This window comes from Felis catus, chromosome A2 (assembly GCF_018350175.1).
Source record: "Felis catus isolate Fca126 chromosome A2, F.catus_Fca126_mat1.0, whole genome shotgun sequence".
Taxonomy (NCBI): Eukaryota; Metazoa; Chordata; class Mammalia; order Carnivora; family Felidae; genus Felis; species Felis catus.
Window position 1 is genome coordinate 157,992,365 of NC_058369.1, and position 26,092 is coordinate 158,018,456.

The 26,092-nt window shown below is 40.2% G+C and overlaps 1 protein-coding gene across 5 annotated transcripts in view; it reads right to left on the minus strand.

Moving 5' to 3' along the window:
- Positions 1-26,092, minus strand: part of TPK1 (thiamin pyrophosphokinase 1) — a 351,344-nt gene that overhangs the window by 23,956 nt on the left and 301,296 nt on the right. Inside the window, exon 9 of one of the 5 annotated variants that reach the window (XM_045052939.1) lies at positions 16,782-16,843. The exons of 3 other annotated variants lie outside the window; for them this stretch is intronic. In XM_045052939.1, coding sequence (XP_044908874.1) covers positions 16,827-16,843 — 17 coding nt within the window. In that variant the 3' untranslated portion in view covers positions 16,782-16,826. Of the gene's footprint in view, positions 1-12,030; positions 12,069-16,781; positions 16,844-26,092 lie in introns of all 5 variants that reach the window. One more of the 5 variants, XM_045052938.1, reaches the window with a different exon arrangement.

The window sequence follows — 26,092 nt, forward strand, 5'->3', positions numbered from 1 at the left end:
TCAACTGAGTGTATTGTTAAGCTTTTCATTTTAGCACATTAATGGAGAAGTCATGACTCTTCCTTGCTGGTAACAAGGTGTTACCCTCACTGGATGTACAAAGCACTTTCTCTAGGGCTCAGTGGTTTTACTACTGGAGGAAACATACCATTAAATTTTCCTGTCAGGCAGTAAGGAGAAGAGAGATTCATTATGTAAAGAGAGGCAAGGTAAAGGTTTACTATATAATCAATCAATGTTAATACACCCTTGTTTCTCTTATCAGGGAAACTGCCCCTCAAATATCTTTTAGGAACAAGGAAATTTCTGGGATAGAAACAATAATCCTAAAAGTATGCACACAGTGACATACCATTAATCATAATGTTTATCATGCCCTACAGTTAATACATTCATAAGTTTAAATTCTCCTTAACTTCTCTTAAGCTAAAACAGCCAATATGAATAATAGGTATTCGTAATAGGTTTATTATGTTTCTAGATAGTTCCATGGAGTAATTAATGGAATGTCTGGGTCAATGTCCTGCATGATTTGAACTTTGTGATTCTAGATTTGAAAAGGAAATTTGCAGTGTGCTTGACATAATGGCTGGTTCTCCGATCAATGAAAACGGAAGTACACTGGGGTGACGTCCAGCCTGAGGTTGCTGTGAGAGCCCACGCAAGTCCTTTATCCTGTCTGGGCCTCAGTGTTAAGGGTGTAAAATAGGCAGTTTGTGTCTTAGGTCCCGATCCACTGGTCAGAGAGGCCCCGCTGGTGCTCAGCTTCCACAGCTTGGGTTTACCTTCTGGGAGGTTGAAAATGACGTCATACAGTTTACTTTTTTTTAATGTTTATTTGTTTTTGACAAAGAGAAAGAGAGAGAGAGAGAGAGTGTGAGTGAGTGGAGGAGAGGCAGAGAGAGAGAGGGAGACACAGAATCTGAAGCAGGTTCCAGGCTCTGAGCTGTGCTAACAGCTCAGAGCCTGACGTGGGGCTCGAACTCACGAACCTGGAGATCATGACTTGAGCTTAACCGACTGAGCCACCAGGCACCCCATGTGATGCAGTTTAAAAAGTAATTTCTTTACATTACAGTGTACACTTCCATTTTCATTCCCGAAATGTATTCCTACAAATTCCCTTACCTCCACTATTCTCTCCGGTCCTACATTCTTTTAACGAGAGGAACAATAGGTTCCAAATAGAAGATCATTCTAACTTTCATAATAATAAAGTGGGTAAGAGACTGAATACACACACAGTCAACGGTCAGACCATATATAAAACAGAAGTCTGACCCACAAGCTGCAGAAACCAGCCCAGGGGGCCAGCCTGCTATACAGCAGGCTTGTAGGAAGTCGGAGTGCTATTTCCATGAACAATCCAGGAAGCCGAACAATAACTCAGTGATAACTGGCCCCAAACGGGCAGGGCCCGATTAATAACTGATAGCCTCCCTAATTTTTGTCTCGGTTTCTAACTTTAAGACCAAGCAAAGAAAGAGCCAAACATGCTCCTCTCACCAACCACACATGGGCCGCCCCTCCGGTAGTCAGCCCGCCTCCAGATTCTCCATACAGACTCTGCGATCAGGGCAGACCTGAAGTCTTCCATTTTTCTCATCTAATGTTTTCCAATTCCTCATCTGCCTTTGTGTCTGGGCCAAAATGAGTCACTCTGCAAGTGACTCTGAACAGTCTGCTTATTCTCGTTTGGTTGGTGTTCATTTATTTCCACAGTGAGAATTAAAAAGGACACAGAGAAAGCTCTCAACTTCAACTGGATTCTCAACTGAAGCAATCTTTCTGTGTTTCTTTGGTTAGTTATTAAGTTCTTGATAGCTACCATTTAAAAATGTCCACGTATCTACGATGCCTTACATGTCCATAAACCTGACACTTACTTAATACTATACTAATCTACTCTGGGCCTATGACTCTACCCCAACCTCTCGGGGGAAAAAGCAGCCCAAAACAACTGCTTCAGCATCTTGTCAGTATTCACTCCGAACATCAATAGTTTCATCCATGCAGTTCCTCCTTTTCATCCAGTCACGACAGAAAAAGAAACACTTCCCGGTCCGGGGCTGCGGATCCCGTCGCCCCGCACCTTCCCACAGCTTTGACCAGAGTTTGCCACTCTCTGTTTCTTCCAGCACTTCCCATCTCTTTCTTCCTGAGAGCACTCCCACGCGTTCAAGTCTCTACCATCACAAACTCCGTCACCCATCATCGTGTCTCTCTTCACCACTTTGGTAGAACCCCAACACAAATTACTTACCTGCCCTTCAGTTCCCACCCAGTCTACAATGGCAGGTTCCACACCCCAGTTAATCCACTGAAACTGTGCTAAGATTACCGATGACTTTGTCCTAAAGACAAAGTGTATTGTCGGGGCCTGCTACTGTGACGGATGTGTGGTACAGACTCCTCTTTCTTGATTTTTTCGCTCTGAAAACAGCCCTGCGTTGTTGAACTGTGGTCTGGCATTAGCTTTACCTGAATCCTCTCTTCTCATCCTCATAACAACCAGATAAACGTCGGTCTTCTTACTATTTTGGAGATGAGGGCTCACAGAAGTTAAATCTGTCCGTGCAGAATGCACATCTAATGCTCGTGTTCCTCCCCATGGTTCATCCTTGCTTTCTCCCTCCGAGATAACAATGGCAGTAGACAGGAAAATACCTTGAAAAACCCAGATTTTTTGTACATTTCCCGCTGCATGCAGGAAAAAGCTCATTATATGTTGACTATTATTTTTCTGCCACTCCAAACCATGCCTTATCCATGGAATATACTCCATAAATTCTGACAAATTAAATGTGTCCAGAGAGGTCAGAACAATGATGCTGTGATAACTGTATCTGCTGAGAGGTGGGGCTTGCTAGGGTTCAAAGGCAAGCAGGGCATCCTCCATGACCTCGAAGCCTCCAGAGGCCTTTACCTGGTCACACTGATTTTAGAAAAGAACAAGAGAAACCTCTGTATTTTTCCTTTCTCCTAAATATGCACTCACTCATTTCTAAAAAGGCAAAACTACAGGCGGTGGTATTGGGTAGCTGTAGTTATATTTTTGAGAACAATATTTACCTTTATCTCATTATGGCAAATATCGGTTGGTAGGCGTGAACCGAGGGGGAGAGCGGTTAAGTCTTTCCTATTATTGAACATGTTTAAATACTGAAGTTCATGAGATTTAACTTTGAAAATGCGCTACTGTAGGAAAATGAAGTGTAATTACAGAGTTGAGCAAAACAAAAGAGGACGTAAGAGCATAGATTTACTGATTTACTATCTTGCCTTCCCTCCCACTGGAATCAATTTATGGCGGATAGAGAGGATAAAGACAGCTGGAGGAACAATAGGTCGTTAACACAAATGATAAGGAAAGGAACTCCCTTCACGTTTCAGGAACTGAGCCAAGGGAGAAAATTAGAGCGAGATACTGTGTTTACACCACACTGTGTAACAGTGCTCATGTAATTGTCTGAGCTCCTCAAAAACGCCTACTAAAATAAAGCATTAGTATCTGTCATTCTGTCTAAATATTGTTAAATGCTTACGAAAAAATCCCAAAAGACAGTTGCCAGTTTGCCAAGAAGTTCTATAAAGAATTGCTTACCAACTGGGAGATGTTTTTCCTTAGTATAAGAGCAAGGAGATATGACAGGATACATCCTGTTACAGACACTGTGTTACTTTAATGATGTTGCCCTTAAGGAAAGAAAATTATACCAAGAGGGGGGGAAAAAAAAACCCATAGGAAGCAAACAGTTCACTAGGTGCCGACTTTAAACAAAGAATGGATTTCTGGCCAGAAATGCAGTACAGGCAAAAATTTGGCAAGAAGCCTATAAATTAGATAAAAGGAGTTTAACCTCCAAAGTAGAGGGGAAAGGAAAACATCACCCAAACGAGCTGCCAAAGGCAGGTACCATGGACGGATGCGATAGCTTTCTGGATGCCATACTGACGCCACGCAGATGTTCTGAAATTCTCATGAAAGCTGGCTGAGAGCACTGCTTATGGATTAGGTCCTGTCTTCTGACAGCAAAGTACCTCCCAAACAGCAGGATTCTTTTATCATCACAGACTAAATATTGGGTTTTTTTTTTAATGTTTATTTATTTATTTTGAGAGAGAGAGCAGTGTGCATGTGTAGGGGAGGGGCAGAGGGGGGGGGGGAGAGAGAGAGAGAGAGAGAGAGAGAGAGAGAGAGAATGAATGAATCCCAAGCAGGCTCCAAGCTCAGCGGAGCTGAATCCCATGAACCACAAGATCTTGACCTGAGCTGAAATCAAGAGCCAGATGCTTAATTGAAGGAGCCACCCAGATAGCTCCGAGGAAGTCATAGCTCTGAGGAAGACACCTATTTCAGTGGATATTTTTAAAGACGGGAAGACAGAAAAGCTAAAGATCTGGAAGATCACAAAACCAAAAGGTGCTAAATTCAGTAACACAAGGGGCCCTGAAAGCTATGTTGGGAGCAAAGGGGAAAATAAAAAGACTGATTTCTGCTTGGAGAGGGTGATGCAGCCTCAGCTACTCAACTGATACTTTCTTTCACTGTCTGCACGAGGGCACGGTCATCTGTGCTGTCTGCGGGAAGGCGGCTCCAGGCTTGGGAGGTTATCAGAATCCATCGCTGGACTCAGGTCTTTGAAAACAATGTCCAACAGTGACTCCTGACAAATGGTTCCCTTTCAGAGACCATAGTTTTATTTTTGTATACTGTCGAGAATAACACAGGGCAACATGGGCTAAGGATTACACAGACAGATTAATTCAGATGTGTTCAGTATCTTTCTCAAAGAGCACTGATTATGGGCTCCCCGGGAAGGCCCTGAATGATACAGGATTCTGTCCTTGCTGCTGTCCTGTTCAACTATGTATCATCGCCTTGGAATAAAGCCAGTGAGATTGATCTGTAGATGACAAAATACTCAGAGAGGTAAACTTAAAAGAGTCAAGATCCACGATGATCCTGGTAAGTTAAAGCTTGTACAAGCCAGAAGCAGTGGGAAGATTATAGACTTTATGGTGTGTGAATTATATCTTGCTAAAGCTGTTCTATAAAAAACAAACAAAAGCAAAGGAGTATGTTTAACTGGAAAATGTAAAGCCACATATAAGAAAACAAACATCCTGGACAGGAAAAGCTTAACTGGTGATAGTCCCAGGAGTTGGTGACAGTGCTGGGGGCTGAGTAGAATGAAATCAGTATCAGTCAGCAGCATGGTCTCCTGCAGTCTAAGTTTTCTGAGGTGCAGACATGCGGTTCATCCTCAGCACTTAATATGTTTGCAAAGAGTAGATGCATAGCCAGTACTTGAGGGGCATCTGGGTGGCTCAGTCGGTTAAATATCCAACTCTTGATTTTGACTCAGGTCATGCTCTCACGGATTCGTGGGTTCGAGCTCCGCGTCAGGCACTGCACTGACAGCACAGACCCTGCTTGGGATTCTCTCCCTCTCTCTCTGCCCCTCCCCTGCTCATATGCGCGCGCTCTCTCTCTCAAAAGAAAAATAAAAACCTTCACTAGTTGTTAAGTATGTTGCTTAAAAACACAACAAAACACAAGCAAAACAAAATCTAACACAGCCTTAAAGTACAAAAGCTTAATTCCAGAAGTTCTTTTCTAATTAAAAAATCTAACACAGTAAAAAGACTAAAGCAAACCCCAAAATGTTAATAGTGTGTTAGAAGATTATGGGGAAATTGTGACGTTCAAATTTTCTATTTCTGTCTCTTTTTCCTTGTATTCTGCTTTTGTAGGATGACGGGGGCAGGGGGGAATCCCTGCTGTCCCCTTCCCCAAGGCTGTTTGACACCGAGTGCTATAGACTGTGTACCCCCAAAGTTAATATCAAGATCCTAACCCCCAAGGTGATGTTTTAGGGGGTTGAGGTTTGGGAAGTGATTAGGCCATAAGAGGCACTAGTCATTCATGCAGCCCTCACGAATGGGATTCGTACCCTTAACAAAAGAGACCCTAGAAGGGGTGCCTGGGCGGCTCAGTCGGTTGAGCGTCCAGCTTTGGCTCAGGTCATGATCTCATGGTTTGTGAGTTCGAGCCCTGCATCTGGCTCTGCACTGACAGCTCGGAGCCTGGAGCCTGTTTCGGGTTCTGTGTCTCCCTCTCTCTCTGCTCCTCCCCTGCTCGTGCTCTGTCTCTCTCTGTCTCAAAAATAAATAAACATTAAAAAAAAATTTTAATTTTTTTTAAAAAAAGACCCTAAAGAGCTCCCTCAGCCTTCTGACCATCTGAGGACACAGCAAGAAGACTAGCTTCTGTGAACCAGGAAATGGGTCCTCACTAGAAACCAAATCTGCCAGTACCTTGATCTTGGCCATCCCAGCTTCCAGAACTCTGAGAAATACTTGTTTATAGGCCACTTATCCATAGTATTTTGTTACAGCAGCCCAAACTGAGACACAGAGTATGTTGAAACATTGATCCTCTTTAAAATTATGTATGCTACTTTAGGGGTGCCTGGGTGGCTCAGTTGGTTAAGGGTCCAACTTCAGCTCAGGTCATTGTCTGTTTGAGGGTTTGAGCCCCACATCGGGCTCTGCACTGACAGCTCGGAGCCTGAAGCCTGCTTTGGATTCTGTGTCTCCCTCTCTCTCTGTTCCTCCCCCCACTCACGCTCTGTCTCTCTCTCTCAAAATTAAACATTGAAAAAATTAAAAAAAAAATCATGTATGCTACGTTGTATTATCTTCATGTTTTTAAGTGTATATTTAGGTCTTTTCTCTTCCCCTAAACTGTGGTCACCCTGATTGCAGATGTGATATTTTATTAGCCTTTTTCACAGTCTGATGACAAGGACAACACACCTCAAGTTCCACCGCCTCCTCTTGCAAACGCTAATATAACTCAACTGGGGAAAAGGACAGAATTTTATGCATGTAGTTGCTCTTACGTCATCCTAATTTGATCTACTTGATGTATTTTCTGTAAAAAAAAAAAATAACTGAAAAAACACTAGGACTTAAAATTTAGGCTAGATACAATTCTGGAAGTCTCTTTTTTATTATAGGAGAGGAAAAATCATTCTGGTGGAACGCTAACTTTCCTTTTTCAGTGCACGTGACTGGTAATTTGTCGGATGTCACTGCGGTGCCCCTGATGGAGGGCTGTCTGTCATGTCTGAGTATCAATTGTACTGCACACGATCTCACCTGTCTCTCAATTACAAAAGTCGGCACAGCAATAAACAGATGAAAACAAAGACCACCTGCTTGGGTAGAGACACTGACCACAGGGCAATGGCAAAAAATATCCTAAGGTCTTTATTTCTGGACAAACTTAGAAGGGAGGTGGCTGTTTATCTTCCATAGTCATGGGTATTTTCTGGGCCGATGGCTGCTAAACAAAGCATATCCTCTGGGGCTTTAGGACTCCGTATTCTTAAGAGATTATATTTCTCCCACTGGTCATGAAAGAACCAGAAGTTAGCAACTACCACCTCCAGCCTTGAATAGCTTGTTGAGGTTGTGGGTTTGTCTAGAAGGGCATTAAAATGAATCACAAAATAATGCAAACCCACAGCCAACCAACCCTATTCCCTTTCTAAGCCACATTTCATCTCTCTCATCTCCCATTTTTAAGACCTGCATCCAGAAGAGCTTTAATGGGAGAAGGGGAGATGAATCCAAGGCCGGGGGAACCAAACCTCCATCGTCTTGGTATGGCTGTCAGACATGTTTCAGTTGAGCAAATGTGATAGCGTGTGGCCATGTGAGCAGACTGCTTTAGAGTGTCTTGACAAGCACAACCAAATCAGCTCAGAAAAAGGAGTCTAAGGAGTCAAAATAGAGAATTAAGGTTGCATGCGTAGGCCACAATATTCCTAATTTTGTGCAAAATATTCCTAATTACGAAGTTCTAAGGATGTATTTAGTCAGAGATAAATATTTAGTTTAAGATTTAAAAACAAAGCCAAATTAGCCAGGACCAATTTGTGGTAGGTGGAGTTGCAGAAAGGTATGATGGATGAATTAGAATAATTATAAATGAATTCATTTAAGAAAGTAAATGTACCCTAAAATACTTGAAAATGGTTTGTTTCTCCAAATAGTTTAAATGACCCATTGTTTACTCTGCTATGCAAATTCTTTCTCTTTAGATAATAAAAGGGTTGATGAGTAATCACACAATCCAAATTAGTGACATTTAATTTAAAGAATCATTAATCATACCACCTTCTAATGTTATAATCATAAACATTAGAAGCCACAAAGTCCTTTGTCCTATCCAGCCCTCATGACTTATTCTAGATGAGAATATAACCCTGTGTAATTACAGGTGACACATTCTGAATCCACTTTTGAATTTGAGAATTACCACCAAAGCTTAGGACAAGAAACTGTGGCCTACTCAAGTTTCTCTATGTATCTGGCTATCCTCTATTTAATAGCCACAACATTTGTCCTGCCTTTGGCTGTTCTAGTCGTTCCCTAAAACCTACTACTCACCTTAAAGCAATTACAATCCACAATGCACCACTCACTGTGCTTTTGGTGCAAAATGTGTATTCTTGGGTGTGCAAATATAGGGTGAAGAGATGGTCTGTAAGCTCTTCCCTATTTAAGTAGTATTCCACCACATACACTCAATGTCACCGCTAATATTTATGATTTGGCAAAGTGATATTGTCTTCTGAGAGACACATTTATGGGCCTAGAGAGAACCTGATGAAGAAAGATTTTAATTCCAGAGTATTAAGCAATAGGGAACCACTGTGTAAATTTTTATAAGGGCTGATTGGATGAAAGCAGTATTTTAGGAATATCTGACAACTATGATAGAACATACCAAAGTAGGAGCTGGAATAAAGTACTTCTGCATCAAACCCAAATACACTGTTGCTCTGCTAAGATGATAACTATTCATCCTTTGTTAGCAAAAAGCTGAGGCTTTAAATGATTCTTCTGAAAGCATGAACTATTTATGTTGACTGATGTAGTCAAGTGCCCACATGAGAAAATGATGCTTGAGAATGTCTAGCTAGTAGTGTTTAATGGCTCAGTCCGGGAGCTCATGATTAGCAGAGCACTGATCTCCATTCTTGTGGCCAAGGTAGCTGCATTCATTCGTTTCTCCAACAACTGTTTTCTGCAAAAAATGTTTTCAAATACCTACAGCTATAAGTGAAAGCTGATCAATTAAAAACAAAGTACCGACAGTGAAGAGGTTTCTACAACTTGATCATTTCTTGAGTAGAACAATTAGGGGACGGAGAGGTGAAAGCCAAAAGCTGTATCCGTGTCATACGTTAAGACTGTTGATACACGAGGTATTGAAAAACAAAAGCCTTTTGTCTTCAAAACGTTCACTTAATGACATTATAAATTTACCTATATTATTTTATTTTTTTTTTTTAAATTTTTTTTCAACGTTTATTTATTTTTGGGACAGAGAGAGACAGAGCATGAACGGGCGAGGGGCAGAGAGAGAGGGAGACACAGAATCGGAAACAGGCTCCAGGCTCTGAGTGGTCAGCCCAGAGCCCGACGCGGGGCTCGAACTCACGGACCGCGAGATCGTGACCTGGCTGAAGTCGGACGCTTAACCGACTGCGCCACCCAGGCGCCCCAACCTATATTATTTTAAAAAACCTTTTTAATGTTTATTTTTGAGACAGAGCATGGGCAGGGGAGGGGCAGATAGAAAGGGAGACGCAGAATCCGAAGCAGGCTCCAGGCTCCAGCCTCCAGGCTCCTACAAACCGTTGAGATCATGACCTGGGCCGAAGTCGGACGCTTAACCGACTGAGCCACCCAGGCTTACTATCTATCATCTTTCTATCTATCACAGAGGCTTTCTTAGGTCCAGAATTTGGTACAATTCTGCAGGAACTTTCACCAAGAGCAGACTGTCCTTCTCGGTCCCTTGACGCGGGCTTGGCTGTGTGACTGTTTTGGCCGATGGTATGCAGACAGAGGGGACAGCGTGCCAGGTCAGGCCTTCAGAGGCTCTGCACGCTCGCCGTCTTGCGTGTCTGCCACTCTACTGAGAACGTGCTAGCACCAAGTCCACTGAGAGCCATGAGGAGCGTGGCCATCTGGATGTTCCACGGATCTCTTCTAAGAGGCCGAGTGGCGCCACACCAGGTGCCATGAAACCAGGGCCGTTTCAGATCGGCCAAATCGTACCTGAGACGCAGGTGCACAAGCAATAGCAATGACGGGGTTTTAAATCACGGGGTTTTGAGGAAGCATAAAACACGGCATGTTTGGGCCAACAGCTAGTGCACCCAGGGGCAGATCACTGGAATCGAAGTTTGCAAGCTCATACTTGAATGGAAATGTTATCTATCACTTTTTGCCCCTTGTTCCACCAGGCAGGACACCGTCAACATATAGAACTTAAGTCTGTGTGATTTTGTGCCCTTTGTGTTTATCGTCGCTTGTTTTTTTTTTCTGCCTGGTTTATCTACCGTGTCTTCCCACTGCCTTTCATGCTTCTTGTTGGTATGTGTGTAGTTTCCTATTTTGGAAATGTTTTTTCCATTTTTCTGACATTCTGTTTTCTTTTCTTGGAAACCCCAAGTCTTTCGAATAATGCTCTCTTTCTGTAACACTTCTTTCTGCCTTAACATCCTTACCAACTTTGAGGGGAAAAGGAAACCGTAATAATCTATTGTTATTATTCTTACTCTTTGACAATTTAGGAATATCTGCAGAAACTTGTGGTGTTTCTGTTGTTGTTAATAGAAGTTTATACATCAGAACGCATGAATGAGAAATGCAAAGTCAGAAATATCCCCCACGAAGTGCTTTGGACACTCTGACAGCTACAATTTATCAACATAAATTACTGTGCTTAGCAGCAAAGCTTTTGTCACAGGGAGACAGGGCGCTTCCTAAATTGCCCACTGCCCTCTTTAATAATAATCTTAGTTTTTACCATCCAGATATCCCAGGATAAAAGACACCTCGATGCAGCCAGAAATAGAAAAAATCAGCTTTTATGGACATCACTGCGGGCATCCACTTGCTACTCTATTCGTCTTCAGATTAGTCTTTTCCCCTCCGTCTACATGTGGCAATAGATTAGTACTTAGGCCAGAAGGGAAAGTTTAGCAGTAAACAGGTCGGCCTGTCTGTCGTCTCCTTTTCCTTTTGATCAAAGAGAAGACCTCACGGAATTCACGGTCAGTCTCTTAGTGGTGGCTTCCAGCAGCAGCAGGTGGAGAGAACCCTTTCATCCACTAGCATCACACCAGCAAAGTGATTCTAAAATGCTGACCTTTACCATGTGCTCCTAAAGGCACTAGTAGTTGCTAAATAGTATGGCTAAGTGTATTTAAACTGCTTTAGACAATTTAAGCACTAATTTTTCTCATTTTTTTTAAAAAAAAGTATCAATCTACCTTTTTAGAGATATTTGAGATATATTACCACACAGTAGCAGAGTTTCATACATATTCGTAAAAGTCTACTTGGAGTTTTTTGGATACGGTCGAATTCCAGTGGACTTCTCTAACAAAGCAGGTGAGAGGAAACCTGGTCCTGGACCTACCACTTAACTCCAAAGCCCGTGCCCTACTGCACCACGCTATCTTTGAAGGAAGCTCCTGCCCACATGATCCACTCCTTGAAAGCCAGTTTTAAGATTGCTATCCGTAATGCCAAATTTTGGAGCTACTTTCCTCCAGGATTACAAGAACAGAAACTTCTGGTTTAGGAATCGTAAAACAGGCTTATTAAGAATCAACAATCTGCATCCTTACTAAGCTTTCTGCCCTTATAAGCTGTGCCACAACCCAAAGAGGGTTGTAGAGGTAAGAGCAAAGTTATTTATAGCCAGTTTCTGAGTACTTGCAATTTCATTAGCTGTCAACAGATGTACCACAGTCTCTAGCTTCAGTAAAGCATGGTCAGCAGCAAGGGGCTGATACACAGAGTAATAGCTGCCCCAAGATGTCCATCTCCTGAATCCCCAGAACCTGTGACTGTGCACATTACGTGGCCAGGGTGGGTATAGGCTGCAGACGGAATTAAACTTTCCAATCCACTGACCTTAAATAGAGAGATTACCTTGGATTATCCAGGTGAGCCCAGGGTCACTAGGGTCCCTTAAAAGAGGAAAAGAGAGAGGAGGTCAAAGTGACATACTGTTAGACTTGATCTAGCATCGGTAGCTTCAAAGATGGAAGAAGAAAGCCAGAAGCCAAGGAATGTAGGAGGCCACCAGAAGGGGCCAAGGTCAGAGACACAGATTCTTCCCCAGACTCTCCAGAAGGAAACATAGGTCAGCTGATACGATGGGCTCAGTAAAACCCACTTTGGATTTCTGAATTACAAACCTGTACAATGAGGAATCTGTGTTGTTTTAAGCCACTAAGTTTATGGCAATCTGCTACAAAATCCATATGAAATGAATATAGGTTACCATCTAAATTATGAGTAACTGAGAGACAAGAATGTTAAATGTAAAACAGCATCTTATTTCAATAAAAATAGCTTGATACAAGAATAGAAAAGTGCAAGCAGCCAAAGAAAAAATAAATTGGACTTCGTCAAAATTAAAAACTTTTTTCTTCGAAGGACAGTATCAAGAACATGAAAAGACAGCCTCCAGGAAAAAAAGTATTTCCAAAATCTTACATCTGATAAGGGTCTATTAACCAGAATATATAAAGAACACAACAGTAAAAAGAAAAGACAACACAACTTTTAAGAGGGCGAACGACGTGAATAGGTATTTTTCCAAAGAAGATGTACAGCTGGCCAACACACATATGAAAAGATGCTCCACATCTCTGATCATCATCGTTGGGAATGCAAATCAACACCACAGTGAGATACCAACGGACACCCATTATGATGGCTATTTTTTTTTTAAGGAAAATGTTGGTGAGGATGTGGAAAAAAATGGAACCTTTACACACTGCTGGTGGAAATGTAAAATGGTACAGCCACTGAAGAAAGCAGTTGGGCAGTTTCTTCAAAAATTAAATATGGAACTACTATATGATCTAGCAATGCTACTACTCCTAGGTGCACACTCAAGAGGAATGAAAAACGTAAGCTCACGCAAAATCTTGTACATGGATGTTCACAGCAGCATGATTCGTAATAGGCAAAAAGTGAAAACAGCCCAAATGTCCACAAACATAAATGGGTAACCAAAATGTGGTATATCCATGCAAAATGGAATATTACTCAGCCATAAAAAGAAATGGAGTACTCTTACATGCGACCATTGATTAAACCTTAAACATTTTATGCTAAGTGAAAGAAGCCAGACACAAAAGGCCACACATTGTATGATCCTCTTTATATGAAATGTCGAGAATGGGCAGATCTACTCTCTGTCTCTAGACAGAGAGTGGGAGAGCGGTTGCCAGAAGGGAAGAGTGAGGTACTGGGACTGAACGCTGACAGATACACGGTTTCTTTTTGGCTGATGAAAATGTTCTGCATAGCACGGTGAATATACTAAAAACACGGAGTTTTATATTTTAGAGTGGCATGCTCTGTCTCTCTCAAAAATGAATAAACGTTAAATAAATACCTAGATAGTAACCGTTACCTTGTCACCTTGAGTTAAACAGACACTGTTAGTGGAGTAAATCTGTGTTTTCCATGCACTTAAAACCCCCAAACGCTGTCCTTGATCTTATTATGAACCCAATTTCGATTGGAATAAGAACATTACCTCGGCGTTTTTAATTCCTTCAGTTGATCTGACTTTCTGAAGTGCTTTCTCCGTTTTAGTTTCAAGTCCTAACTCTTGCCGTTTTTGTATCTTCTTACGTCTGTTGTCTTCTGTCTGCTGTCTCACCCCCAAGAGGCTCTCCTGCAGCAGCCCCCTTCCTCTCTGGCAGAGACCAACTAATTAGGTATCTACCTGGGTATCTGTCTACTAGACTGGAAGTTAGACGCCGTTTCTAGTCTTTTAGTGATTACGCTAGGAATTTCAACATGCTTATGCTGATGGTGTCTTCTAGTCTTCAGTAACTTTACCCTCATCATGGGGAATGTAAGAATTTCCGGACACTTGGAACTCCATTTAACCATCTCAACTTAAATGCCTGTATGGTACGGTTGTTGCCTATTTTAATTCTGTGTATTTCCCCTCACTTTAAAGAAAAACTTTTAGGGGCGCCTGGGTGGTGCAGTCGGTTAAGCGTCCGACTCCAGCCAGGTCACGATCTCGCGGTCCGTGAGTTCGAGCCCCGCGTCAGGCTCTGGGCTGATGGCTCGGAGCCTGGAGCCTGTTTCCGATTCTGTGTCTCCCTCTCTCTCTGCCCCTCCCCCGTTCAGGCTCTGTCTCTCTCTGTCCCAAAAATAAATAAACGTTGAAAAAAAAATTTAAAAAAAAAAAAAGAAAAACTTTTATTTTTAAATAACTAGAGATTTGAAGAGTGTTGTAAAGAAACACACAGGCAATTTCCATGCGTAGATCATTCTACTGCTGACGTCTGTATCCCCGATCTATAATGATAAAAATTATTATAATAATTTTGTCTGCAGTGAAAAGTAAATGTAGAGTTTAAGGCCCTCTGCTTCTCTGTCAAAAAATGAAAAAGATCAAACAATACAGGTTGTGATAAGCGTGTAATATTTTATTACATTGTGCTGGTAGGTTCAAGGATCCATGTTGAAAAACCTGATTAATAAATTTATCATCTTTTTATGTTTCTTTTAATCTAAGAAGATTTAGGTTTCTATTTCACAAAGAGACATTTAACTTCCTCATCAGGTCATTCTCAAGTTATCTTTAAAACATAAGAGCTACTTTCTGCCTCTTAAGCAAAGAAAAGCCAAATATGTGCAGAATACAGAGGGATACAGAATCAGTGCAGTACAAAGCCACATGCCTTCTTTCCTTTCCCACAGAAGTGCAAAGATCAAAACACAAGCTAGGACGCGTGTTCAGATTTTTTAAGGGATGCAACAAATGTGCACATAATGAACAAGACCTTACTTTCTTTACTATGTATCAGCAGAGTTGTGAGCATGTATAAAAATGTCAGATATCTAAACAGTTTTTTAACTGAAACTATAATAATAACCCTTGATGGTTCTGACTTATTTTCTGTTTATATTTTCTCAGTTACTTAAGTTTTTTATTTTAATTTGTCAATGCATTTATTCACACGAACTAAATGACACCGTTTTTTCCTGTCTAATGAGCGATCTCCTTATAACTCAGGCTATGCGGCAGCCTCAAAGTCTGAGAGCTGCTAATTGCACTTATTGGTAAGTATCTTGCTATTTATTTAGCACTTATTTGTGTTCTTTGCACTTTTATAGAGAGGGACCCAAACAATCATGACTAGTTTCGTATGTGTTGACGCGGTCTCCCAGCTAGATCCTGAGTGCCTAGAACACAGCATCACTTGGGTTCTCATTAGAAAAGCAGAATCCCCCGCCTCCCCTCAGACCGAAGAATGAAAGTCTGCATTTTAACAAGACACAGTAAAGAGTAAGAAGTACTGAGGTAGGCCACTCTTTTAAAAATTAGCCCCTCCTTTTCACATGCCATTATTCTCTCTTCTCCCCCCATTTCCTTTCCTTCCTTCCTTCCTTCTTGAAATCCAAGGTTCATTATTAAAAATAAAATCGGGGCGCCTGGGTGGCTCAGTCGGTTGAGCGTCTGACTCTTGGTTTCAGCTTCGGTCTCGATCTTACAGTCTGTGAGTTTGAGCTCCACCTCGGGCTCTGTGCCAACAGTGCAGAGCCTGCTTGCGATTTTTTCTGTCCCTCTGTCTCTGCCCCTCCCCTGCTCACTCTGCGTCTCTCTCAAAAATAAATAGACAAACCTAAAAAAAAAATAAAAATTAAAAAAAAACCTTCTGGTCACCAATTCGGTCACTGATATCTTCTTTAGGGATCAAACTATCTCATTTTGCTTTCTCTGGTTACCCCATTCCTGGAATGGATTCTATACCCTTGCTCCCTTTAATTCACTTATTTCCTTCTTAACATTCTGAAGCTTGACTTTCACTCCAGTGCGAAACACACACTATACACACACACACACACACACACACACAGATGTAGATGATTAATTTGAGTAAGTTTACATCAACCTTATAGAATCTAGAGTCCCTGTATTGCCTGGAAAGTGAATTATCTTAGCATTTGTGCCTGATGATTTTTGAGTGCCCCTCCTATCATGCATCCGTTCAAGATCGTCTACATATCTGTGCTCCTGCTCCGCTGGCTAGATTGGCCTACACCAGCCAGTGTACTGACTGTCTCCTACAGTCCTGTCCCAACCTGGAAAAACAGAAATTTTCTATCTCTGCAGAGCTACCCCACAAGTATACACAAAGAATTCATGGCAATGAAACAAATGGGGCCTAGCACTTGAAGCTTATCTATTTTAGACGTTCTTCCTGAAGATGTCAGCCTCCTAAATTCTAGAATGCAAAGGCCCATCTATAGTCTAGTGTTAGAAACAGAGACAAGAAAAGAGCCCCGGGATTCCTCCCCATCAAGTGTTACAGAAGAAGCTCACACTGTGGAGGAATCAAACCAGAACAAAACTGAACCAAATTCTCCTCTTAATCTCAATGGCTTTCTTTTCTTCCTTCCTTTTTATTGTGCCAAGAACACTTAACATGAGACCTGTCCTCTTAACAAAGTTTTAAATGCACAATGCAGTACTGTTAATTTTAAATGCACAGTGCGTAACCCTAGGCACGACGTACAGCAGATCTCTAGAACTTCCTCATCTTGCGTAACTGAAACTTTATACCCATCGAATGGCATTTTATGCAAAGGTTTGAAGGTTGAGATGCTTTGAAATTTACTGGGTACCACGGCCCACTCACCTTCCAGATTTCGGGCAATCTGCTCCCTAGTGATTGGATGTTGTGTTATTCATCAGGTCCGCCTTTTATGAAGAAAAATGAAGAGCATAAAAGAAAAGAACCACAGTGAAAATGGGGGTGTACCGAAAGGTTAATGTGCTCTTCAGCCCACTCCAGATAGATCACTGAGCAGCCACACAATCTGTTTATCGGATGCATGCAGAAAGAAATGTTACGCTTCACCTTTGGAAATGGGCCATTACTCCTGTTGACAGATTATGAATTGTGGAATATGGCCGGCACCTGGCCAGACAAGGAAGAGTTCATAAATCAGACTCAAAACAGAAATACCTGACTAAAATTCTTGAGTTCTTTGAGGGCTCGGAAAAGGAAATGTAAGGAGAGAAGCAGTTAAACCCACATATGTGTATGTGTGTGTGTGGTGGTTTTTTTAAGACCGTTGTGAAGGTTCTACAAAGAAGTGTTTTTCGCTGTTCCGTTTTGGTTGGCCACAACATTCTGGGTTCACCATAGAATTGGGTAGGAGTAGGGTTTGGCGTGCAGTCGGGATAAAGACTTTGGTCTTCAACAGGAAATTAGCTTGGGTCTTCCTAGAATTGGGTGGGAGTAGGGTTTGGTGTCTTTGGGACGGGATAAAGACTTTGGTCTTCAACAGGAAATTAGCTTGGGTCTTCCATTAGAAGAGAGAAGGGATCAGTTCTCCCAGCAAAAGGTATGAATGGTTGATTGTCAGGATGTTTGTTTACTTCACAAATAATCTGGAAAACAGGCCCATAAGTTTACAGACGTGGACAACAGCTACAACTTGGTAGAGAATATGAGGCAAATGGCTAAAGGGATGAGAATAAGCTAAGAGTATGTAAAGTCAGTAAGAACAGGCAGAAAAATGTCAACTAAAATAAAAGGATGCCATAAATGCCCTTGAAGAAAAATAATCTAAGCTACTTGTAAGAAGACTGGTTCAGAATATTTATTTTGTGATGTAGGAGTGAAACCCAAAAGTGACTTTTAAAACTATTACCTAAAAAGATGTTTCACTGAGCCCCAAAGCTCCGCAAATATCGATCATCCTCTAGAACAGTGCTAGTAAGACACAAAGGTAGTGTTCCACTGTTGTGTGATCCACTCACAATTCATCCTCTGCTGATGAAACGCTTATTACCGAGGACTTGGGATGGGCTGTTGAGTTCTCCACATGCCCTGCCTTTACTTCAGACAGCAGCCGTGAGGCTGGTACCAACCAATTCTTCATCCGTGTAGCACTGTAAGAGTTTGTACTTTTTGATGAAGAGGGGGAGAAGAAAAGTCTAACCTATAAAACATTACTATGTCACCAGCATAATTTCTAAATGAGCTTATTTTAAAAATCATTATTTAAGGCCTGCTTTAGAATATAATATATAACATCATAAGAAGTGGAGAATAAAAGGTATGTCAAGTCTTTCTGGCTGTGATAAAGCACCATCTCTAATAATATACTTTGTTTATTGAAAGGCTTTTCAGAGTGCTGATGAATCAATGAATTATTTTCAGATGTGAAATACCACTACTTTTTCCTGTTCCTTATTAATACCAGCAACTTCAGTTAGTCAGGCCAACTGAGTTTCTCCTGCTCTGGGGAGACAAACTTGTAGTCTTTTGGTGCAGTTGTTAGTTTGACCAGCATTTTTACACTAGAAGCCAAAGTCTTCCTCAGGCACTAAGTACCATTTCTTAGGCCACCCGAGGACTCCCTCTCAAGTGCTACCTCTGCCTGCTCCTGGCAAGGGAGTCCAGTCCAACTGGCGGGGAAGGAGCTAGATGGCTTCATCAGCAACTGATAAAAACAAAAACAAACAAACAAACAAACAAACAAAACCTGATGCTCTTACGGGGATGGTCCATTGTAACTTTCTATTCTTTTTTTCCCCCCTACTTAAATTTTGCCCTCAATCTTTGACTGATTTCCCTAGTATAAACTTTGTTAAGATGGGCACATATGTGTACATCCTTCTGTACACCTGCATCTAGGTCCAGACCTACAAATACCTGTATCCCAGTCACCGCTCAGCGTGTGCCCACTGGTGGATGATGGTGTCCAACGGGAGAAGCCCCCAGTGAGTGCAGGCTTTCCTGGAGGTTGGTCTGGCCAGCTTAACTGTCACGCTCACTTTCTGGCTCTTAATTTAAAATGCTCTATTATCTGAGTGTTAAAACGAGTATGTACAGGTTTTCTTTGTCAAGATGGTTCCTCTGCGTCTAAGTTTTTTGTTCCTCAGTAGGATTCTAGTGCCTTCCCCCACTAGCAGCAACATTCTTTCTGGTATAAAGCACACCAGAACTTTAATTGCAAGAGTCCATTTTAGGGTAAGTACCATATCTATGTGAAGTGACTGAGATGCACAGCTTTTATGTTTCATCACACCTGGTACGAGTTTAAAGCCGCAGAAAATAAATTCCAGGCACCTTTATATTCAGTCTGTTGAAAAAGAATGTTACTAGTCTTGACGTGATTTATCATTTTGATGTTATTTCACCATATCCTTCTAATGTTTCTCCAAAGGAAATGACTGTCAGACATGTATTTTAGAGAAACAGTGATTTAATAACTAATTGTCAGTGAATTGTCAGATCGTCAATAAGCTAGCCAAGAACATTATAAGCAATGTTTATCCTAAAATATCCTAAAATATCCTATAAGCAGTGTTTATCCTAAAATATCCTACCTCAGTGAAATAATTCTATTTTAAGGTTTCTTACGGAAAGCGGTCTTTCGGCACTCAAGCGTCAGTGACCGAGTTCCATGCCCTATGCATGAGGTGTGTAAGGCATCGTGCCATGTGCTATCAGGAGAAGCCTCAAGATGCATGAAACGTAGAAGGTAAAATAAGGTCAATTTCATAAGAGATTTAATTAAATTCGGTAATAGCCCAATATAAATAAATAAAGACGAGTGGAAGTTAGTGTTTATCAAATTAACTGAAGAGAGAATAATTGCTCTAACATTTACCAAGTTGGCATTTTGTAGGAAAACTGCATCTAGAGACATGGAAAAGAGCCACAACTTGAAGGGAATCAGAACATGTCACCCAAAACAGGCCACTCTGGCACAAGGATTATTTTGAGCCGAAGGTACTTAAGAACTAGCAGGTGCAGGAAGGGCTCTCTGACCTCCGGCTTTGGACCTGAGAGCAGGGCGTACATTTCCCATGAGTCAGGGGCTCTCCCTGCACCGCGAAGAGAACATTCCTACTACTGGAGCCAAGGAGTTGATGCCAAGACAAATCTGTATAAACAGACCTAATAAAATAACCCTTTTCTTCCACTAGTTTCCCTCCATATATTTCCTAGTCACTCTCCCACAATTTACTGCCCTTAGCCCAAACGCCTTTTCCCTTCGTCTTGACAAGCCTCCACAATTTATTGTTCTTTGTTAAAATAGTATATAGACTCTCAGGCCTACGTATGTCTTTGGGTCTTCATTTTTTTTTATAGGAAAGCTCCATGTGCACATAAAAAACTGATATCACCTAAAATCTGTATGCTTTTTTCTTGTTCATCTGTCTTCTGTCATTTTAATTCTCAGGCTCCTGCCACAGAACCTAGGAGGGTGGAGGAAAGGTCCTTCCCCTGTAGAATCTCAAATGGATGCATAGCATTTGACTAAGAGTTAAGGAGGAAAGCATTTTATGCACAACATCTCCATTTGTTACTCTAAATCTTAAAAAAAAGAGAAAAGACAGGAAAAAAATCCTTTTTTGATGTAAGCTAATATAGTACTAATATTAAAACTTCAAAACATGTTATTATTTAACATAACTTGAAGAAAAATAGTGATAAATCTGATAAAAGATTACAGGAGATGTCAACAAAAATTATAAAACATTGCTGAGAGAAATTAGGTCCTAAACAAATGGAGAATTATTCGGTGTTCTTGGGCCAGAAGATTCAATACTGTTAAAAAGATCAAAGTTAGAGTATTTACACAACCTGATTCTAAGACTAATTATAAAGCTAGAATAACCGAGACACTATAGTAACAGGAGACAGTTACTCATAGAGATCAGCGGAACAGAATGGGGAGTCCAGAAACAACCCCACACATATATGAACAATTGATTTTGACAAAGATTTCAAGGCAATCCACTTGGTGGGGGGGGGGGGATTTCAATACATGATGTTAGAAACATAGGACAACCATTTGCAAAAATATGAACCTCAAGCCTTAACTCATCATTTACAAAAATTAACTCAAGATGAATCATGGATCTAAATATAAGAGCAAAATCTATGAAACTTAGACAATAATGCAAGAAAACATTTTACTGACCTTGGGTTAGACAAAGATTTCTTGAATAAGATACAAAAAGCATGAATTATAAAATAAAAATCAATGTATATGGTTTCTTTTTAAAAATGTTTATTTATTTTTGAGAGACAGAGCAAAAGCAGGAGAGGGGCAGAGAGAGAGGGAGACACAGAATCTGAAGCAGGCCCCAGGCTCTGAGCTGTCAGCACAGAGCCCGACACGGGGCTCGAACCCATGAACTGTGAGATCATGACCTGAGCTGAAGTTGGACACTTAACTGACTGAGCCACCCAGGTGCCCCTAAATTTGATTTCACTAAAATGTGAAACTTTTTATCTTCATCAGAGACTGCTAAGGAAATGAAAAGGTAGACACAGACAGGACGGTATTTGCAAAACAGATATCCAAAAAGGGGACGCATATCTAGAATATACATACGAAGCTCCCATAGCTCACTAATATCAAGACCAAAAATCCAATAAAAAAATAGGCCAAAGATTTGAACCATGGTTTTTTTCTGGTTTGGTATTTACAGACAGTTTGGGTTGGATACTGATCACACACTGAAGGCTGAGTTGTACGTGCAGGGTGTTTAGCAGCCTCTCTAGTCTTGCCCAGTAGAGGTCAACACCCTAGCAGTGACAACCTAAAAGGTCTCAAGATGCTGCCACTGGTCCCATGGGAAGCAAAACTGCCCCAGATGCGAACCACTGATTTGAAATAACACTATTTACCAAAGAAGATATATGGATGGCAAACCTATACAACCTATGATAATCAACTAAAAACTGCCGGAAACAACTGGAGTGTTTGATAAAGTTAAATAATATACATATATTACCAAGACAGAAAATATGAAAATATAATGAAAGGTAAGATTTTACACTCAACTGCAACCAAAAATTTTTATACATGAGCTTGGGAAGAAATTTACTGAACTTATATGAAGGAAGCTATAAAATTTTACCAAAGGGGCATGAAAGAACATGCAAATAAATGAATATGTGTATGGAGAACAAATTAAAAGTATGAAAAATTCCCTTAATCATAGTTATAAATTCAGTGAAATTGTAATAAAAATGAGATTTTCTTTTAGGAACACGATAAAACAATTCTAAAGCTCATTTAAAGCATAACTAGCACAGCAAGGGAAGTATGTGGAAGAATGAGCTATACTTACCAAAAACAGTATAGGGACAGGAAAAACCACATAGAAAAATCTCAGAGACTGATCATATGTACTTGGATACTGTATACTTGACAAAGGCAATGTTTTCAATTGGTAAGCACATGAAGAACTATGAATGAGCTGGAGGCAAACCAGCCAGCACTTTGGAGGAGAAAATGACATCAGTTCCCTACCTACATTACTGCTAACCCTCAAATGAATTTCAAATGATTCACATCAAAATTTTAAATGAGAACAAAAAATAGGGAAAAAAAGAAGAAACTCGGATAATTTTATACTTTGACAGGAAGAAAGTCTATTACAGATAAGACATTCCAGACTACTAAATTTGGGTGCTTAAAAATTAAACATCTTTAGCTAAATTTATATATATCTAAAGAATCAATGTCAAAAACAAGCTGTTCAGTAATAAAAGTCTGAATATTATATAACACTTGCCCTCATTTACAAGAGACACTTTATGCATAAAAACACATGTAAGCATTCAAAAGTACGTTAACAAGTTTTAGAGGCTTATGGAGCGCATTTTACCACTCAAGAAGATAGATAAATGAGGTCTGGGGTGGTGGTCAGGAGGACTAGCTTTTCTTGGCAATGTATGAAATGTTTTATTTCTTTAAGTTAAAACAAACGAAACTAAAACTTCAAGAACTGTGAATTCTGAATGGTAGAAATGTGAGAATTATTTTTCTACATTTGTGCATTTCAAAAAATTTCTTTAAACGATTCAAAACTTTCTGGGGTAAAATAAATGAGCACATAAGTGCACCATGTCAGAACACAAACTACAAATAAATTTACACTACATGGAAGTTCAATATCCCTAAGAGAAGTCTGTTCACACAACTGAGATGAACAATCCAACAAAAAAAGGGGCAAAGACAATGAGCAGGCAATGAAAAAATTTTTTACGCCTTATAAGAAAAGATGCCCTATTTCCCTGATAACTAAGTAATAATTTCCCAAATAATTAAAACGACAATTTCCTCCACTAGATTGACAAAGAAAATTCATTTTGGCAAGTGTGTATCAATATCTATATGAATATAAATGTAGATATATCCCATGATCCAACCATCTCACTTCTGGACATGGCGTCCTCTTGACTGTTCACACAAATACATGTACAAAGGTTGTGACTACAACACTGTAATAATAATAAAAAAATCTAAACATAATCCACGTATATTTCAAACTGGAATTAGTTTAATATATCATGGTAGCTCTAAACAACATCATACTATGTGTGCACTAAACCAATTTGTTGGCTCTCTTTTTGTAACAGGGCAGTATATTTAAGAATACATCACATGTTTTCAGTCAAAAAAGCATGTATAAAAGAGTATATGTATTATGAACATTTTTTTAGTTAAAAATATACATATAGACATCCAAGAAGCTCAGGGGATTCTAAGTAGGATGAAATCAAAGAGACTCACACAGACACTTCATGATCAAAATGAAGAAAGACAATGCCCAAAGGAAAATCTTAAAAGCTGCAAGAGAGAAATGACCTTTCACAATGTATCATACACACACACACACACACACACACACACACACACACACAGTAACAATAATAAAGGCATACAATTCCAGGAAGAGAAATACCAAATTTTCAGAAGCAATAACCTATGGCAGTTCGATCATGATGGGACTTCATTTTCTGTGTTTCATTACTTTGACCAAATAGTGGTTGCAAAGATAGCTTTTAATGATGATTTAAAATTTTGTATTTATTTTGTAGGAGTTCATAATCAATGACAAGGATGGTAAGTGGCATGGAAAGCAGAATAGAAGATTTCTGAAGATTTTATTTGTGAGGTGGAAGAAAGTGATAGCGTAGTAAGTTTTTCTTTAAGTGATGCAATGTAATATTTTATCCTGGATGAAGAGATTTTGTGGTAATTACTAATGGTATAAATTACAGCAGTGCTGCCTTAAGTTCTTGACTGTCCTTCTAAGTACAAGTAACTGTAAAGAAACAGGAAAAAAATGCTATACTTCTCTCCCTGAATACAGTATTTGAAATATTTATATATATGCAAAGTAGGTCATATTTTATCCAAGTTGTCATCAATTCATCCAATTCCTGACATGATATATAATTTTTAATGATGTGCAAAAATATTCTGAGAGTACTCTATCCAAAATCATCTAAGTATTAATAAGACCAAAAGTTATAATGACACACTAAATATAACCAAAACTTAGGGCAATATTTCCTCCTTTCTATCACAAAATAGATAACTCTCGCTCACAAAAACACAGGATTGGCAGCAAATGAGAATTTTCCGTGGCATCTTCAGATAAGTAGTACGGCTGCCAACCTCAACAAATTCCCAAGACATTTTAAAATGAGCAATTTAGTTGCCAGCTGCAAAATGAATCATTTTATTTATGAAAAGGCTAAGACAGTCTTGGATATATGATAGAATGTTTGCTTCCCTGCACGCTGTGCCAGAGACTGAAGCATCCAACAGTCATCCCAACTAATACCCCTGAAAGTCCAAGATCAGATTCATTCCCAGTATCTATCGCCTCTAGTGGAGTGCCCAAAGTGGTCGTCCGGTCCATTCTACTTCAAGGGAGTTCAAGAAAGAATGCTGGAATTACTCCACTAGTTAGAGTCTTTCAGTTTACTGGGAAATGCGCTCTGTTTCCCACAAAATATATGAACGGAGTTTGAACTGCTGATTTCTTACCTGAACTGCCCTCCTGTGAGGCTGAGGACTGCCCTAGCAGTCGGTAAAGAGTAACAACCCAAGAGTATGCATTCAACTGAGGAAATGGCTGACTTGGGGTGGCTTATGAAGGAGTCACTTGACACCAGCTACAATTTGCTAATGCTGAGGAGAATGCACTTTGTCACTTTACTAGGACAAAGCGGAGAAGTGTTCAAAATTTGGGCTCCTATACAGGAGACACCTTATTGTGTCCTGCGTTTCTGTTACACGAACAGTATTTTGGAAAGGCTGAAAATAAGAAAAATCACTCATAATCTTAGATATTTTCCCACTTTCAATCTTTATGCATGGATGTGATTTTTTGTTTTGCACAGTCCAGTCATAGCATGTGCAGTTTTATATCCGGCTTTAAAATTTACCTTCCAAATGAAAAATGGTTTCTCAATGAGCAGCTTTCTGCCTCATGAGAGAGTAGCCATTTCAAGAGAGACGGGAAGGGAAATTATTCTAAGATCTAATCAGACGTTTATAAACCTAGTGTCCTATTCTTTTTGGGATGTTTCACAATCTCAGCAGGTGTAAATCTACACTTCCTTCTCAATTCTGCTCTCAATAAAGGACTCTGGGCCTACCCCACAGGGCCATATTCTGGCTGCAATAAATACAGCTTTCAATGTACCTGGTAGATGCTTGCACATTACTTTTTTCATTTAATCTCTACTGTAACTATGGTTGTCCTTTTACATTTCTATTACTTTTTGTGCCTTCTCCTTTTGTTTTCTGATGGTCCACGGGCTCGGGGTTTCTTGGTCTCTATTTGTAAGGACCAGCTTTTTGACTACCTGAACAATTCTGTCATTTTTAATCTCTCCTTTGATAGTTTTTATTTCCTTCATTTGACTTCCTTACGTACACTGTATTATTCTATTTGTAGCTTCTTGAGTTAGAAACAAATTCATTTTTATTTTTTTAATTTTTAAAAATTAATATTTATTCATTTTTGAGAGAGAGAGAGACACAGCATGAGCAGGGGAGGGGCAGAGAGAGAGGGAGACACAGAATCTGAAGCAGGCTCCAGGCTCCGAGCTGTCAGCACAGAGCCTGATGCAGGGTTTGAACTCACGGACTGCGAGATTATGACCTGAGC